The following is a 15,556-nucleotide window of genomic DNA, read 5'->3' on the forward strand; positions in this document are numbered from 1 at the left end:
TGAATAAGCAATACCTTGTAATGTTTCAAAGCTTGCCACCTCGTTGGCAAGAGCAGGCACAGACATGCTGTGGCATTTTCCTGTGGCCGAGGATACTGAGCAGCAGGAGGGCGGGGGAGGAGAGAGACACCAGGGTGGGATGGCAGTCCAAGTAAAAGTACTTGGTAATTTTGCTCACCCGTCTCTTTGCAATAGCTGCCACGTGCTGAGAGTCCTTTTCTGCCCAGGGTGGCCTGTGCCCACAGGACGACTCAGTGCCAGGATCTGAGCTGTGCTAAAGCAAAGTTCTTGCTCTGGTCAGCCCTCATTTAACCCCTGCCTTGAACAGAAATGAAACAGAAGGTGTTCAGTGATGTTTGGTTGAATAAACAGCACCCATTGGAAATGCTAGAAACTTTAGGTTGCTGGGAGGAATTTCATATCCATAGGGGCAGCTGTCTAGAAGTACCTGGTGTACTTTCGGAATGGCGGGGGACAGCACGGGGGTCAGAATGGGTGAGAACTGAATCTGGGAGAATGAGGCTCGCTCACAGTTCTTGGTGCCAGGAGAACCAAGCTACTCTGATTACCTCAGAGAGCAAAGTGACGGATTGAAAGGGCGTTGGCTATCTCACAATGGATAGGCGTGCTGGAGAGCTAGCTTTGGGAAGCAGGCAGGAACCAGGAGAGCTTGTCCACTGAAAATCATAGTTAACCTAGGAAATGCGAGGCTGAAGGAACTGTTGTTCGTGAGGGCAGAGGTCAGATTCCAGAGAAATCCAGGGCTTCTCTTGCTGAGTAAAACCCAAGAACTCATCAACTTCCAATTGGAATAATTCCGTGCTAGATAAGGACACTTGCGTGTTTGTCACCTTGTGTTTCATTCATTTGATCTCTTTTCATTAGCATTGGCAGAGGGATCCACTCTTGACAACTCCATAAGGATAATATACTGAGGGGAGTTTAATGATGCCTCAATGAACTTACTCATTTCCTAGGTTAACTGTGATTTTCAGTATACCCACTGTTTCCTCCTAAGCCTATGAAGTTTAATGTTTATGCCTTCTATTCTTTAGTTAAAATATTTTCTTCTATAATTAAGAGCTGGGGATAGGGAAGCTGAGAGTACAACCAACCTAATTATAATTGGTGTAGATGTAATAGTATTTCAGTCTTTTAATTAAAAGAAAGGTAGGTTTACACAAAATAATACTGTGCATTTATTTTAGTATTTGTTTATTTATTTATTTGAAAGAGCTTCAGAGAGAGAGGGAGAGACAGATCTTTCATTAGCTCGTTCACTCCCCAAATGGCCGCAAGAGCCAGGGCTGGGTCAGGCTGAAGCCAGGAGCCTAGAACTCCAACCGTCTCATACACGGGTGGCAGGAACTTAAGCCATCTTCCACTGCTTTCCCAGGTGCATTAGCAGGAAGCTGGATCTAAAACATAGGAGCTGGGACTCAAACCTGCAGTCTGACATGGGATGTTGGCATCGTAAGCTGCAGCTTAACCTGCCATGCCACACTGCTGACCTTGATTGTTATACATTGTAAGTGGCTTCACTTATGGTACCCAGGTTCTTAAGACATATGCCCCTTGTTAAATAAGGTGGTATTTTTACATAGGAGAGTGGTTCCCAGGATTTGAAAGATACTCCATTAGATGGCTCTGGTCCCTAAATAAACACTATTGTGAACAAGATTAGGGTTTCCATTTTGGAAATGTGTTAATAGGGTGAGAAATGTTTCACAAATGTTCATCTCTGCCAGAGAGGAAATCAAGTGAAAACAAGAGCTAGGGGCCCCTGTGCACACACAGGTGGTAATGCATAGGACTGAAAAAGCACAGCATCTTTCTCTTCCCCACCCATGGTACCACACTTCCTTATGGCTATATAGTGGCCTTATTTTCCCTCCCTCCTGGTTAGCTAATATGTGCTGTCTCCCACTCATTTTCTTTAGCAGTTATACACTGGTGATGGTGTTGAAATGTTATCACTGAAAACATTATGTCTAGAGCCAGCATTGTGGCACAGCAGGTTAAGCCTCCACCTGCAACAATGGCATCCCATTTGGGAGCTCTGCTTCTGACCCAGCTCCCTACTGATGCACCTTGGAAGTCAGTGGAAGATGGCCTGAGTGCATAGGCCCCCTGCCACCCAGGCAAGAGACCCAGGTGGAGTTCTTGGCTCCTGTCTTCTGCCTGACCCAGCCCTGGCTGTTGCAGGCATTTGGGGAGTGAACCAGTGGTCAGAAGATCTATTTTTCCCTCTGTCTCTTCCTATCTCTTTGTCGCTATACCTTTCAAATAAGTGAAACAGATCTTTAAAAAAATTATACCTGTTATATTCTTGGTCATTGCTAAAACTTCCATACAAGGCAGTGATCTGTATTATCTTTCTTTCTCTACTTTTAATAGCATGATTTTGTGTTCTTGGACATTGCTATTGATTCTGTTCCAATTGGAAGACTGGTTTTTGAGGTAAGAGATATTATTGTTGTTTTATAAGTTGAGAGTGGTGGGATCCCTATCTGTTGAAAACTTAAATATTTAATCTTTGAAACCTTCTATCTTTATTTTGTAGCTATACTCTGATGTATGTCCCAAAACATGTGAAAACTTTCAGCTCTTGTGCACAGGAAAAGCAGGGTTTTCTCAAAGAGGTGTAAGGCTACATTACAAAGATTCAATTTTCCATCAAATAGTACCAAATGGTTGGATACAAGGAGGAGGTGAGTTCAAAATCTTAAATACAACTTAATTAAAGCATCAGATCAGAATGTCTGAAATTTTATCAGTGTATCTTTATAAAATATATAAATTAGAAACACTTAATACTAAATACACATATTTAGATGATATTTTATATGGCCAAATGATGAATTCAAATTCCATTTTTGTATTTTTTTAAATCCCTAATAAAATAAGCAAATCTAAATTATGTCACCAGGAACATTCTAAATTAAGAAGTTGTACAGGTAGAGCCAGAAATTGTGGTATAGCCAGTAAAGACACAGCCAGCAACACCTTCATCCATATAGGCACCAGTTCATAACCCAGCTGCTCCTCTTCCTATCCAGCCTGAGAAAGCAGTGGAGGATGGCCCAAGAACTTGGCCCCTGCATCCATGTGGGAGACCCAGAAGAAGCTCTAGGTTCCTGGGTGCAGCCTGGTCCAGCCCTTGCTGTTGTGGCCGTTTGGGAGTGAACCAGTAGATGGAAGATCTCTCTACTCTCTGGCTCTCCAACTCTGCCTTTCAAGTAAATAAAATAAATCTTTTAAAAAATCATATAGGAAAGCACAGTAGCATTTTTTGAAGATTTATTTATTTATTTGAAGGTCAGAGTTACACAGAGATAGGAGAGGCAGAGAGAGAGAAAGAGAGAGAGGTCTTCCATCCGATGGTTCACTCCCCAGATGGCCGCAATGGCCAGAGCTGAGCCGATCCTAAGCCAGGAGCCAGGAGCCTCTTCTGGGTCTCCCATGCGGGTACAGGGGCCCAAGGACTTGGGCCATCTTGTACTGCTATGCCAGGCCATAGCAGAGAGTTGTTTGGGAAGTGGAGCAGCTGGGACTCAAACCGGCACCCATAGGGGACACCAGCACTGCAGGTGGTGGCTTTACCTGCTACACCACAGCGCCGGCCCCCACAGTAGCATTTTTTAAAATCAAAATGTAATTTTAAATACTTACCTAAGTAAATAAAAGGAACTAGAAATACAGGACTTTTAAGAAACATAGTAAGGAGCCGGTGCTGTGGCATAGCAGGTAAAGCTGCCACCTGCAGTGCCAGCATCCCATATGGGCGCCAGTTTGAGTCCCAGCTGCTCCACTTCTGATCCAGCTCTCTGCTATGGCCTGGGAAAGCAGTAGAGGATAGCCCAAGTCCTTGGGCCCCTGCACCTGGGTCTCCCATGTGGGTTCAGGGGCCCAAGCACTGGGGCCATCTTTCACTGCTTTCCTCAGGCTCATTAGCAGGGAGCTGGATCAGAAGTGGAGCAACCAGGACTCGAACCAGTGTCCATATGGGATGCAACTTTACCTATGATGCCACAATGCCGGTACCACAAAATTACATTTTAGAGCTCTTTGGGAGATACTCCATAGGGGGCAATAAGGCAGCAATTTAAAATAACTGGCTTAATATGGAAGGAGATTTGCTTGAACTTGACATATACAGAAACTTCTTTTGATATTTAATTTCATTTTTTGTCATTTGGACCATTCTCAGGGCAATGAGGGGGGAAAACAGACTTCCAAGCAGCAATTTTTCTCACCATTTCTCCGAAGTGAGATCTTTTCACAAGTACTATTACCTCACCTCCTGTTTTTCCACTTAAAATGTGGTATTTATTTTTTCCTGTCAATAAACACAAACAATCTTTGTCTTCCTAGTTTTTTGTAGTATTGCTATGCCAATTTTGTTAATTCCCCATTGGTGAGCCTTTAGATTGTTTTAGATGTTTTGCTAATTTAAAGCAATCCTCTAAGGGGCCAATATTAGGGTCTCCTGATATTCAGTTCATTGCTGAGTCGTGTGCTGGTCTGTGTTGTGTCCTGGTTTTTGGTTAATCCTTGTCTCACTCTACCCCCTGAGCAAGATTTGGAGAAAGTAGGTCACATTATTGTGTGTGTGTGTGTGTAAGTGTGTATATATGTGTGTGTATGTGTGTGTGTATATATGTGTGTATATGTGTGTGTGTATATATGTGTGTGTGTGTATATATATGTGTGTATATGTGTGTGTGTGTATATTTATTTGAGGTAAACCTTCCCAATAGTAAAGTGCACAGGTGAGACAGTAAGGCATTGGTGAAATAAATTTTTTTTAAAGACTTTACTTAATTATTTAAGAGGTAGAGTTACAGAGAGAGAGAGGTAGAAACAGAGAGGTATTACATCCACTGGTTCACTCCCCAAATGCCCTCAATTGCTGGAGCTGGGCTGATCCAAAACCAGGAGCCAGGAGCTTCTTCTGGTCTCCCACACGGGTACAGGGGCCCAAAGTCTTGGGCCATCTTCTACTGCCTTGCTAGGCCATAGAAGACAGCTGGATCAGAAGTGGAGCAGCCGGGACCAGAACTGACACCCATATGGGATGCTGGCGCTGCAGGCAGAGACTTAACCTGCTATGCCACAGCACTGGCCCAAGTAAAATCAATTTGGTAGAAAAATAAGATTGTCAGGGTCAAGCATTTGCTAGAGTGTTTAAGATGCTGCTTGAGATGCCTACCTCCCATATCAAAGTGCTTGGTTCGAATCCCAGCTCTGCTACTCTCTTTCTTCTTGCTAATGCATACTCTTTTTTTTTTTTTTTTGACAGGCAGAGTGGACAGTGAAAGAGAGAGACAGAGAGAAAGGTCTTCCTTTGCCATTGGTTCACCCTCCAATGGCTGCTGCAGCTGGTGTACCACGCTGATCCAAAGCCAGGAGCCAGGTGCTTCTCCTGGTCTCCCATGGGGTGCAGGGCCCAAGCACTTGGGCCATCCTCCACTGCACTCCCTGGCCACAGCAGAGAGCTGGCCTGGAAGAGGGGCAACCGGGACAGAATCTGGCGCCCCGACCGGGACTAGAACCCGGTGTGCCGGTGCCGCAAGGCGGAGGATTAGCCTATTGAGCCGCAGCGCCGGCCACTAATGCATACTCTTAAGAGGCAACAGGTGAGGGCTCAAGTAGTTGAGTCCCTGCCACCACGTGGGAGACCCAGGTGGAGTTCCTGGCTCCTGGCTTCAGTTTGGCTCAGCCCTGGCTATAGTGGGCATTTGTGAGGTGAACCAGCAGATGGCAGATCTCTCTGTCAGTCTTTGTTTTATTCTCTGACTTCTGAGTAAATAAAAATGAATTTTTAATTTTTAAAATCTCACTGTTAGATTCACATCCTAACTCTGACATATACTGGAATAAACTTGACCACCTGGATAGGCCACTTAGCATCTTTGAAGCCGTTTCTTTATCATAAAATGGGGATGGGGGCTGGTGCTGTGGCATAGCAGGTTGAGCTGCCACCTGCTATGCCAGCATCCCATATGGGCAACAGTTCAAGTCTCTACTGCCTCACTTCTGATCCAGCTCTCTGTTAATATGCCTGGGAAGGCAGTGGCCTAAGTACATGGGCTCTCTGGATGAAGCTCCTGACTCCTGCCTTCAGCCCAGCCCAGCCCAGCCCTGGCCATTGCAGCCATTTGGAGAATGAACCAGCAGATGGAAGATCTGTCTCTTTCTCTCTCTCTCTCAAATCTGCTTTTTTTAAAAAAAAAAAAAAGATTTATTTATTTATTTGAAAGTCAGAGTAGTTACATAGAAAGAGGAGAGGCAGAAAGAGAGAGAGAAACAGAGAAAGGGAGAGAGGTCTTCCATTCGATGGTTCACTCCTCAAATGACTGCAATGGCCAGAGCTGTGATCCAAAGCCAGGAGCCAGGAGCTTCTTCTGGGTCTCCCACGCGGGTGCAGGAGCCCAAGTACTTGGGCCATCTTCCACTGCTTTCCCAGGCCATAGCAGAGAGCTGGATTGGAAGAGGTGCAGCCAGGACTCGAACTGGCACCCATATGGGATACTGGCACTTCAGGCCAGGGCATTAACCCACTGCGCCACAGCGCCGGCCCCTCAAATCTACCTTTCAAGTAAATCAGTTTTTTTTTTTTTTAAGTAGAGATAATTAGAATATTATCACAATATCACAGGATGTGGTGAGAATTCAACATTGTGGTGTATTGAAAGTACCAACTTCTAGAAGCAGTCCTCTTTCTTCAGATGTCAAATTCCCATAGGCACAAGTAGCATTTTGGGTACAGGAGCTAAACGTGGTTTCAAGCTATACCTTAGGATGCGGCTGTGTGCTCCTTCTGGCCTTTGGAACCAGTAGACTCTACACTGTCTACACAGCACGCCCTCTACTACTTCCCATCTCCTGCTATCTTCCTCCGCCCGCTCTGCCCCATACTGGCCTCCTTGCTGTTCCTTAGGCACGTCTGGCATGGGTCATCCTTTATTTTTTTGAGGACTTTTTTGTTTGTTTTGCCTTGGATACACTCCTCCCAGATATCCCCACAAATATTTGTTTGCTTCATCCCTGTATCTGTTTCTGATCTTTGCCCAGAGTTCATTTCAGTAAGGATCTTCCTGACCATGCTGGCTCAATCTGCCGCTGTGCCCTCTTAACATAGCTCTTCTCAGCCCTCCCCTGGTATTCTCCTATCACCTTACCTTGTTGTATTACTCTGCATAATAGTTTTTTAAAAATATTTCTTTTGAAAGGCACAGTTACAGAGAAAAGGAAAGAAACACACACACATACACACACTGTGAGAGAGAGACAGACATCTTCCATCCACTGGTTTACTCCCCAAATGGTCACAACAGCTAAGGCTGGACCAAGCTGAATCCGGGAACCTGGAACTTTATCTGGGTCTCCCACATGGGTGCTGGGGCCCAGGCACTTGGGCCATCTTCCTCTGCTTTCCCAGGCCATCAGCAGGAAGCTGGATTAGAAGTGGAGCAGCCAGCTCTCACACCATCGCATTAGGAGATGCTGGGCAGTGTCACAGGCAATGGCAAAACCTGCTACACCATAGTGCCTATCCCTCTTCATAGCAGTTTTCTCCTCTGGACATACTCTTACATACTTTTTACTGTGTTTATTTATTGTGTATTTCTCTTCATTAGAGGATAGATTCCAGGAGGGAAGAAATTTTTATCTATTTTGTTCACTGTTGCATCCCACCTTCTAGAATAGTGCCTGGCAAATAGTAAGGTTCTCAGTATTTGTTGAATGAATGAATGAATGAAAAGTTAAACAGGAAACGTACATTCTCTTTATTTAAAAACTACAAAATTAGGCCGGCGCCACGCCTTAATAGGCTAATCCTCCGCCTGTGGCGCCGGCACCCCGGTTCTAGTCCCGGTTGGGGCGCCAGTTCTGTCCTGGTTGCTCCTCTTCCAGTCCAGCTCTCTGCTGTGGCCCATGAATGCAGTGGAGGATGGTACAAGTCCTTGGGCCCTGCACCCACATGGGAAACCAGGAGGAAGCACCTGGCTCCTGCCATCGGATCAGCGCGGTGCGCCGGCCACAGCGTGCCGGCCGCAGCGGCCATTGCGGGGTGAACCAACGGAAAAGGAAGACCTTTCTCTCTCTCTCTCTCTCTCTCTCTCTCTCTCTCTCACTGTCCACTCTGCCTGTCAAAAAAAAAAAAAAAAAAAAAGTTGAAGTAAAAAAAAAAACTACAAAGTTAAAGAAGGTATTATAGCACTTTGGTTGGGTTCCCCTTCTGTACTTCCCATAGGCCTTCTACATTCAGAAATATCTCAGTCTCTCAGGATATAATTTACTATTTATTTTTAAAAGATTTATTTGTATTTATTTGAAAGGCACAGTTACAGGGAAAGACAGCGAGAGACAGAGCTCTTCCGTCCACTGGTACACTCCCCAAGTGGCTGCAATGGCCAGGGCTCGGCCAGACCAAAGCCAGGAGTCAGGAGCTTCTTCTGGGGCTCCCACATGGGTTCAGGGACCCAGGCACTTGGGCCATCTTTCACTGCTTTCCCAGGCACATTAGCAGGAAGGTGGATTGGAAGAGGAGCAGCGGGACTTGATCCAGCATCCATATAGGATGCCAGCGTTGCAGGCAGCGGCTTTACCTGCTACACCACAGCTCTGGCCCCTCAAGATATAATTTAATACCTTTTATTATGTCATCCTTACACTGAGCGTGATGATGGTGACAGTGATGACTATGAGAGGGTGTGTTCCATAAGCATGTGGTGCTGCACAGTGATAGACAGCAGCCCTTGGAAGAGTGAACATGCTAGGTAAGGCCGGCGTGGCAGCAGTGGGTTGAACCACTGCCTGCAAAGACAGCATCCCATAATTGCCCTGGTTCAAGTCCTGGTTGCTAATGTGCTTGGGAGGGCAGCACAAGACAGTGCAGGTCCTTGGACCCCTGCACCCACTTAGGAGACCCAGATGGAATTCTGGCTGGCCCAACTTCAGCCATTGCATTCATCTGGGGAGTGAACCAGCAGATTGAAAGTAGATCTCAGATCTCTCTGTCTCAGTCTCTTCCTATCTCTGTGAAATTCTGCCTTTCAAATAAATAATTTTTTTTTAATGAATTGCTTGTACTGAGTGAAAATAAGAGTCTTTCCGCAGAAATTCTGAAACACTGTGTTACAGGTAGGGGTGGATCGGGGAGCCAGAGAAGTCCAGGAGACTAATGGGGAGGCTGGGCACAGCGGGCGGACCTGAGACTGCCGCTGCCACAGGAGTGGCTTGCCTCCCTTCTGCCTGTAGATGGGTTTAGCTATGACTTGTGCATGGAGTCTTACTGTGCAGGGAGCATGATATTAGCCAAAATATGCATGTTGTATAATCACCTATAAAACGTACCTCATTCCATTATAAGTTGTTCCATTTCAGAAATACTGGGTAAATAAATATTATCGGGGCCAGCACTGTGGTGTAGTGGGCTAAGCATCCACCTGCAGTGCCAGAATCCCACACGGCACCAGTTCTAGTCCCGGCTACTCCGCTTCCAATCCAGCTGTGGCCTGGAAAAGCAGTAGAAGATGGGCCAAGTGCTTGGGCTCCTGTACCTGCATGGGAGACCTGGAAGAAGCTTCTAGCTCCTGACTTCAGATCGGCTCAGCTCAGGCTGTTGAGGCCATATGGGGAGTGAACCAGTGAATGGAAAATTTCTCTCTCTCTCTCTGCCTCTCTCTCTGTAACTGTATCTCTCAAATAAATAAATATTTGAAAATAAATAAATATTATCATTTATGGGGTAAATATGTCATAGGGTAAATATAGGAATGAAAATTGAAACAGGAAATTGTTTTAGATCACCTGTTTTTCTTCATGTTCTAAACCAAACTTAACTCTTCCAGTTTAATCTTTCCATTTTTCTGAAAAGCAAGGTGGACTCTGGGATAATTTGTATAGTAAACAGAATTTACATGAATAAGCTTCCCTAAAATCATGTGTATAATCATAATTTAATACGTCATCATTTTAAAGGTTTTGCCTTTTCATTAGACATAACTCAGTTATTCTGAGGGGGGCAAAATGGGATCATGAAAGGAAAAGGGCCTAGAAAACACGAGGGAAATCCTTATAGACATATTCCATGGCTTAGCTATCGAACAGATAGGTAACTTACTCTGGCATATGGAGAATCATAATTGAAAGTATCATTTTTTTTTTTTTTGACAGGCAGAGTTAGACAGTGAGAGAGAGACAGAGAGAAAGGTCTTCCTTCTGTTGATTCACCCCCCAAATGGTCATCACGGCCGGCGTGCTGCGCTGATCCAAAGCCAGGAGCCAGGTGCTTCCTCCTGGTCTCCCATGTGGGTGCAGGGCCCAAGGACTTGGGCCATCCTCCACTGCCTTCCCGGGCCACAGCAGAGAGCTGGACTGGAAGAGGAGCAACCAGGACAGAATCCGGTGCCCCAACCGGGATTAGAACCTGGGGTGCCAGTGCCACAGGCGGAGGATTAGCCTAGTGAGCCATGGCGCCGGCTGAAACTGTCATCTTTTCCCTCGCATTACTCTACTCTGTTTTTCAGTCTCAGAATTCTAATGGGTCTTTCTTGCTGTTTCTCAGATATAGTTGCGGGAAGAGGAAACGACGGAGAGTCGATTTACGGACCCGTGTTTGAAGGTAATCCTGAACTGTGCCAGCTGAGTACTCAGGGGGCCTGCCTAGTTTCACAGCTCCAGAGAAGGGAGTGTTGGGGCAATGGGAGGGAAGACTAGGGAAGGGAAGGCACTCCAGGAGAGAATGATTTTGTATACACATTTTTTTTTCCTATTTGCTAAAGCATATTATTTCTTTAGGATAAATCATTGAATGAGGATTGTGGTGTCAATGGAATTTTTATATATTCACGTATTTGAGGGAGAAGGAGAGACAGAGATCTTCCATCTGCTGGTTTACTCCCCAAATGCCCACTATGGCTAGGGCTGGGCCAGGCTGAAGCCAGGAGCCAGGAACTTCTTCTGTATCTCCCACATTGATGGCAGGGGCCCTAGTACTTGGGTCATCTTATGCTGCTTTTCCCATGCCATTAGCAAGGAGCTGGACCGGAAATAGAGCAGCCAGGACTCCAGCTGTCACCCATATGGGATGTTGGTGCCCCAGGCAGCAGCTTTATCTGCTGTGCCACAACACTGGTCCTGGGAATTTATATTTTAAGGCTTGTAACTTGCCCTGCTATTATTTGGAATTGGCACCTTATCATCATTCTATTAATATTGCTCTTGGGGGGATTTTGAGACAATGGTAGTATTAGCATCATAGCTTTTAACTTTTCCCAAAGCCCAACATAAAAACAGATGAAATAATAGAAAAACTGAAAACCCTGGATAATATTCACAACAAAATAGATGACTGTGTATCTACACGAATTCCAAAATCCCAGGGGTGAGGACAAGCAGGCAGTAGCCATGGATCCATCTGGAAGCAGCATCTGTGTGAGGAAAGCAGGGCGTGTGGTGGGCCCGCAAATCAGAGAATAGCCATTTATTGGGGAGTGCGAGGGGACCTAGGTGAGGTTTGACAAGAGCAGAGCAATGTAACCCTTGTGAGCTCTCAAAGCGGATCTGACCGCCTCTCTCCCAGGGCAGGCTCAACTGTGGAAGAACTGCCAGGAATGGAATCAGAAGTGTAAAAGGATAAAGGGACAATAGATGAAAAAAGGGTGGGAACAGAGCCAGGAAATCTCAGAAAGCAAGCCAGCACTAGAGGAAAACAGCACAAAAGGGAGCTCTGTGAAACTGGAAAATCTGCCCTCCTTCTAAAGCCACACCTCCTTCTACACACTTAGGAAAATGAGCTTTACTTAAAAATGAACAATGAAAATTCCAGGGTTATAAAAAGGGTCAAAAAGCAGAGTGACATCACTCTAGATAACAAATCCACGCTAGAGGGACATGCCTACAGATCAGAGCTGTCACAGGCTGTCTCAAAACAGGCAAAACGATATGAAAATGATATAGGACGTGAAAGAACTCAGTCACAATTAGAAAAACTCCCATTAGGTGACAGACTGAGGAATGAATTAGCAATTGAAGAAAAGCAATTTTGGAAATGAAGAAACTAGAAATAACAAGAGCAAAAAACACAACAGATAGAGAGAGAGAGAGATCTTCCATCTGCTGGTTCATTCCTCAAATGTCTGCAACAGACTGGGCTGGGCCAGACCAAAGCCAGGTGTCTGGAACTACATCTGGGTCTCCCATGTGGGTGCAAGGACGTCAGCCACCTGCTGCTGCTTTCCCACATGTGTTAGCAGGGAGCTGGATCAGAAGTGGAGTAGGGAGAACTTGAAGCAGTGCCTGTGTGGGATGCTGGTGGCAGCTTAATCCGCTGCACCACAACACTGGCCCCAGGAAGGCGGGGCTTTTTAAAAACAGAAATGAGGAAAGATGAAAAGAATTTACAAGCAAGTGATAAAAATTAAAGGTGGCATATGGAAGACAACAAGTATCCCTGAGGAACTAAATTAGTGCAAAGGAGCAGAATGAAGGCTAAGAACTGTAATGAAAGAAAACATCCCTGAAATATGTAAAAGAATTTAATGTTCTATATGCTATTTTAAGTGTGGGTTACACAATATCATGCTGAAATACCTGAAATTATATTTATTAAATTATATATCTTAGATGTTTGATTGATCTTGACTACTATGTATACCTCAAGTATATGTCTATGCCTTGAGTGAAAATATTTATATATCGCAAGTAAAAATGTTCATACCTCAGATAAAAATCCTCACATAAGTATAAAAAATTGAAACTACTTCTTGAGAGAGCATACCATGTTCCCAGCAATATTGAAGTAGACCAACCAACACTGAAACCTAATTTAGTAACATTAAGAGGCATTGAGGAAAAGGAAAAATTATTTGTACCTTTAGAAAAAAAAGAGTAACTAATAAGGGAAAGAAAATTAGGTGATTACCACATTCTCTGATAGCAACATGCCAGAAGAAAAAGAGTAATTTATTTATGATGCTCATATCATGAATGTGAAATAAGGATTTTCTGTCCAGCCAAAGTGACCTTGAATTACAGAGGGCATGCAGAGCTACCAGCATGCAAAACTTCAGGGAAGAGTGTTACCTAATCCCTTCCTGAGCACTTTCATTCTTTTTCTTAATTTAATTTAATTTGAGAGGCAGAGTTACAAACAGAGAGGGAGAGACAGAGAGAGATCTTCCATCCACTGGCTTACTCCCCAGATGGCCACAATGGGCAGAGCTGCGCTGATCCGAAGCCAGGAGCCAGGAGCTTCTTCTGGGTCTCCCACGTGGGTGCAGGGGCCCAAGGACTTGGGCCATCATCTACTGCTATTTCAGGCCACAGCAGAGAGCTGGATTGGAAGAGGAACAGCCGGACTCGAACCAGTGTCCATATGTGATGCCAGTGCTGCAGGCAGAGGCTTAGCCCAGTACACCACAGCGCCAACCCCTTTCTTGAGGACATTCACACAACAGATTATAAGAGACCTTGACATAGGACTGGTGGTGAGCATTAATCCCATAATCACTTGGAGAACTAAAATTCAATGAAGAGGCAAAGGTTAAGAGCATAAAAGGCAATTACTATCTGCTTGAGCAGTGGAGATAGTCTTTTTTAAATGGAAGAAAATGAAGAATACGTGCAAAAATATTAGGAAACTCTTCTCAATAATTGTACTGATGATGACATTATTAGGATTGTTATTCTGAGATTGTTGTAGACATAATGTAAGGTCAGTGAGTAAGTCTCTGATTCTGATTCCATCATCTTCTTTGTCATTTACCATCAGGACTTTTTTTTTTTTTGACAGGCAGAGTTAGACAGTGAGAAGGAGTCAGGAGAAAGGTCTTCCTTTTTCCATTGGTTCACCCCCCGAAATGGCTGCGGCAGCCGATGTGTTGCGGCCGGCACGCTGCACTGATCTGAAGCCAGGAGCCAGGTGCTTCCTCCCGGTCTCCCATGCGGGTGCAGGGCTCAAGCACTTGGGCCATCCTCCCCTGCCTTCCCGGGCCACAGCAGAGAGCTGGACTGGAAGAGGAGCAACCGGGACAGAATCTGGCACCCCAACTGGGACTAGAACCCGGGGTGCCGGCGCCACAGGCGGAGGATTAGCGTAGTGAGCTGTGGTACTGGCCCAATCAGGACTTTTCAATGTGAAAGAAAGAAGAGACTGATGAAATATAATTGAGGCTGATAATTCCCTAATGGGAATTGGAAATATCACCTTAAATCCAACGAGTTCCTTTCTATACATATAGCTCTGTCCACTGAGGAGGCCCACAAACAGAACTGACCAATAGCCACGAGCACCCCCAGCATTTCGACTGTTTTTTTGAAATAATCACTTCTCACTCAAAGAAACCAGGGCTTCCGGGAGAAATGACCACCTCCAGATCTCAGGCAGGAAATGTACAAGAGGAGCCTGGAACCCTGTGTTCCATCAGCAAGAATGCTCTTAGAGATTGCTAGGGTCATATCAGAAGGCCTCGGGAGCCAACTGGAAGAGGCACTTACTGTACAAAGATGGAGTAATTTGAGCTTCACAAGGAATAGTAATTGCATTGATCGAAACTGAACAAGTACTTTAAATCCTTGAGTTCATAATGATATTATGAAATAAAGCCTAATTGTTTACCTCCTAGGCATAACAGGAAAAAATTATTATCTTGAAAATTGACAAACACAAAGAATCAAGCATTTATCCTGCTTTTCCTATATGAACTGTACCAAATTGTAAATAAGAGGAAACATCTCTTTATACAAGAATTCTAGGGGCCGGTGCTGTGGCGTAGCGGGTAAGGCTGCTGCCTGCAGTGCTAGCATCCCATATGGGCACCAGTTTGGGCACTGGTTTGAGCCCCAGCTGCCCCACTTCTGATCCAGCTCTCTGCTATGGCCTAGGAAATCAGTAGAAGATGTCCCAGATCCTTGGGCCCCTGCACCCACGTGGGAGACCCAGAAGAAGCTCCTGGCTCCTGCTTTTGGATCGGCTTAGCTCTGGCCGTTGCGGCCAACTGGGGAGTGAACCATTGGATGGAAGTCCTCTCTCTCTCTGCCTCTGCCTCTGCCTCTCTGTAACTCTGCCTTTCAAATAAGTAAATCTTAAAAAAAAGAATCGTAGGGGTTGGCATTGTGGAGTAGTGGGTAAAGCTGCCACCTGCGATGCTGGCATCCCACATAGGCACTGGTTTGTATCCCAGCTACTCCACTTTCAATTCAGCTCCCTGCTAATGGCCTGGGAAAAGCAGGGGAAGATGGCCCAAGTGCTTGGGTCCCTGCTACCCACATGGGAGACCTGGGTGAAGCTTCTGGCTCCTGGCTTTGGCCTGGCCCAGCCCTGGCCTGGCCATTGTGGCCATCTGGGGAGTGAACTAGTGGATGGAAGATCTCTCTCCTCCTCTCTCTAAAACTCTTTTAAATAAATAAATAAAAATCTTAAAAAAGAATTTTAATTAATAAATGAGAAGGAAGTGACAGAATTAGAACAGCACCGTTTTGCTGCCTCCAGTGTTCTAGTGGATCTAGGCATTTGCTGCATCAGTGTCTGTCAGTGTGACAGAAG

At 45.2% G+C, this 15,556-nt stretch overlaps 1 protein-coding gene across 4 annotated transcripts in view; it reads left to right on the forward strand.

Moving 5' to 3' along the window:
• Positions 1 to 15,556, forward strand: part of PPIL6 (peptidylprolyl isomerase like 6) — a 38,463-nt gene that overhangs the window by 8,329 nt on the left and 14,578 nt on the right. For all 4 annotated transcript variants that reach the window (XM_002714890.5, XM_008263357.4, XM_008263356.4 and 1 more), the window contains 3 exons: positions 2,398 to 2,460; positions 2,564 to 2,711; positions 10,577 to 10,633. In XM_002714890.5, the coding sequence (XP_002714936.1) occupies positions 2,398 to 2,460; positions 2,564 to 2,711; positions 10,577 to 10,633 (268 nt within the window). The remainder of the gene's footprint in view (positions 1 to 2,397; positions 2,461 to 2,563; positions 2,712 to 10,576; positions 10,634 to 15,556) is intronic.

The sequence above is a fragment of the Oryctolagus cuniculus genome, chromosome 5, assembly GCF_964237555.1.
Source record: "Oryctolagus cuniculus chromosome 5, mOryCun1.1, whole genome shotgun sequence".
NCBI classification, from domain to species: domain Eukaryota; kingdom Metazoa; phylum Chordata; class Mammalia; order Lagomorpha; family Leporidae; genus Oryctolagus; species Oryctolagus cuniculus.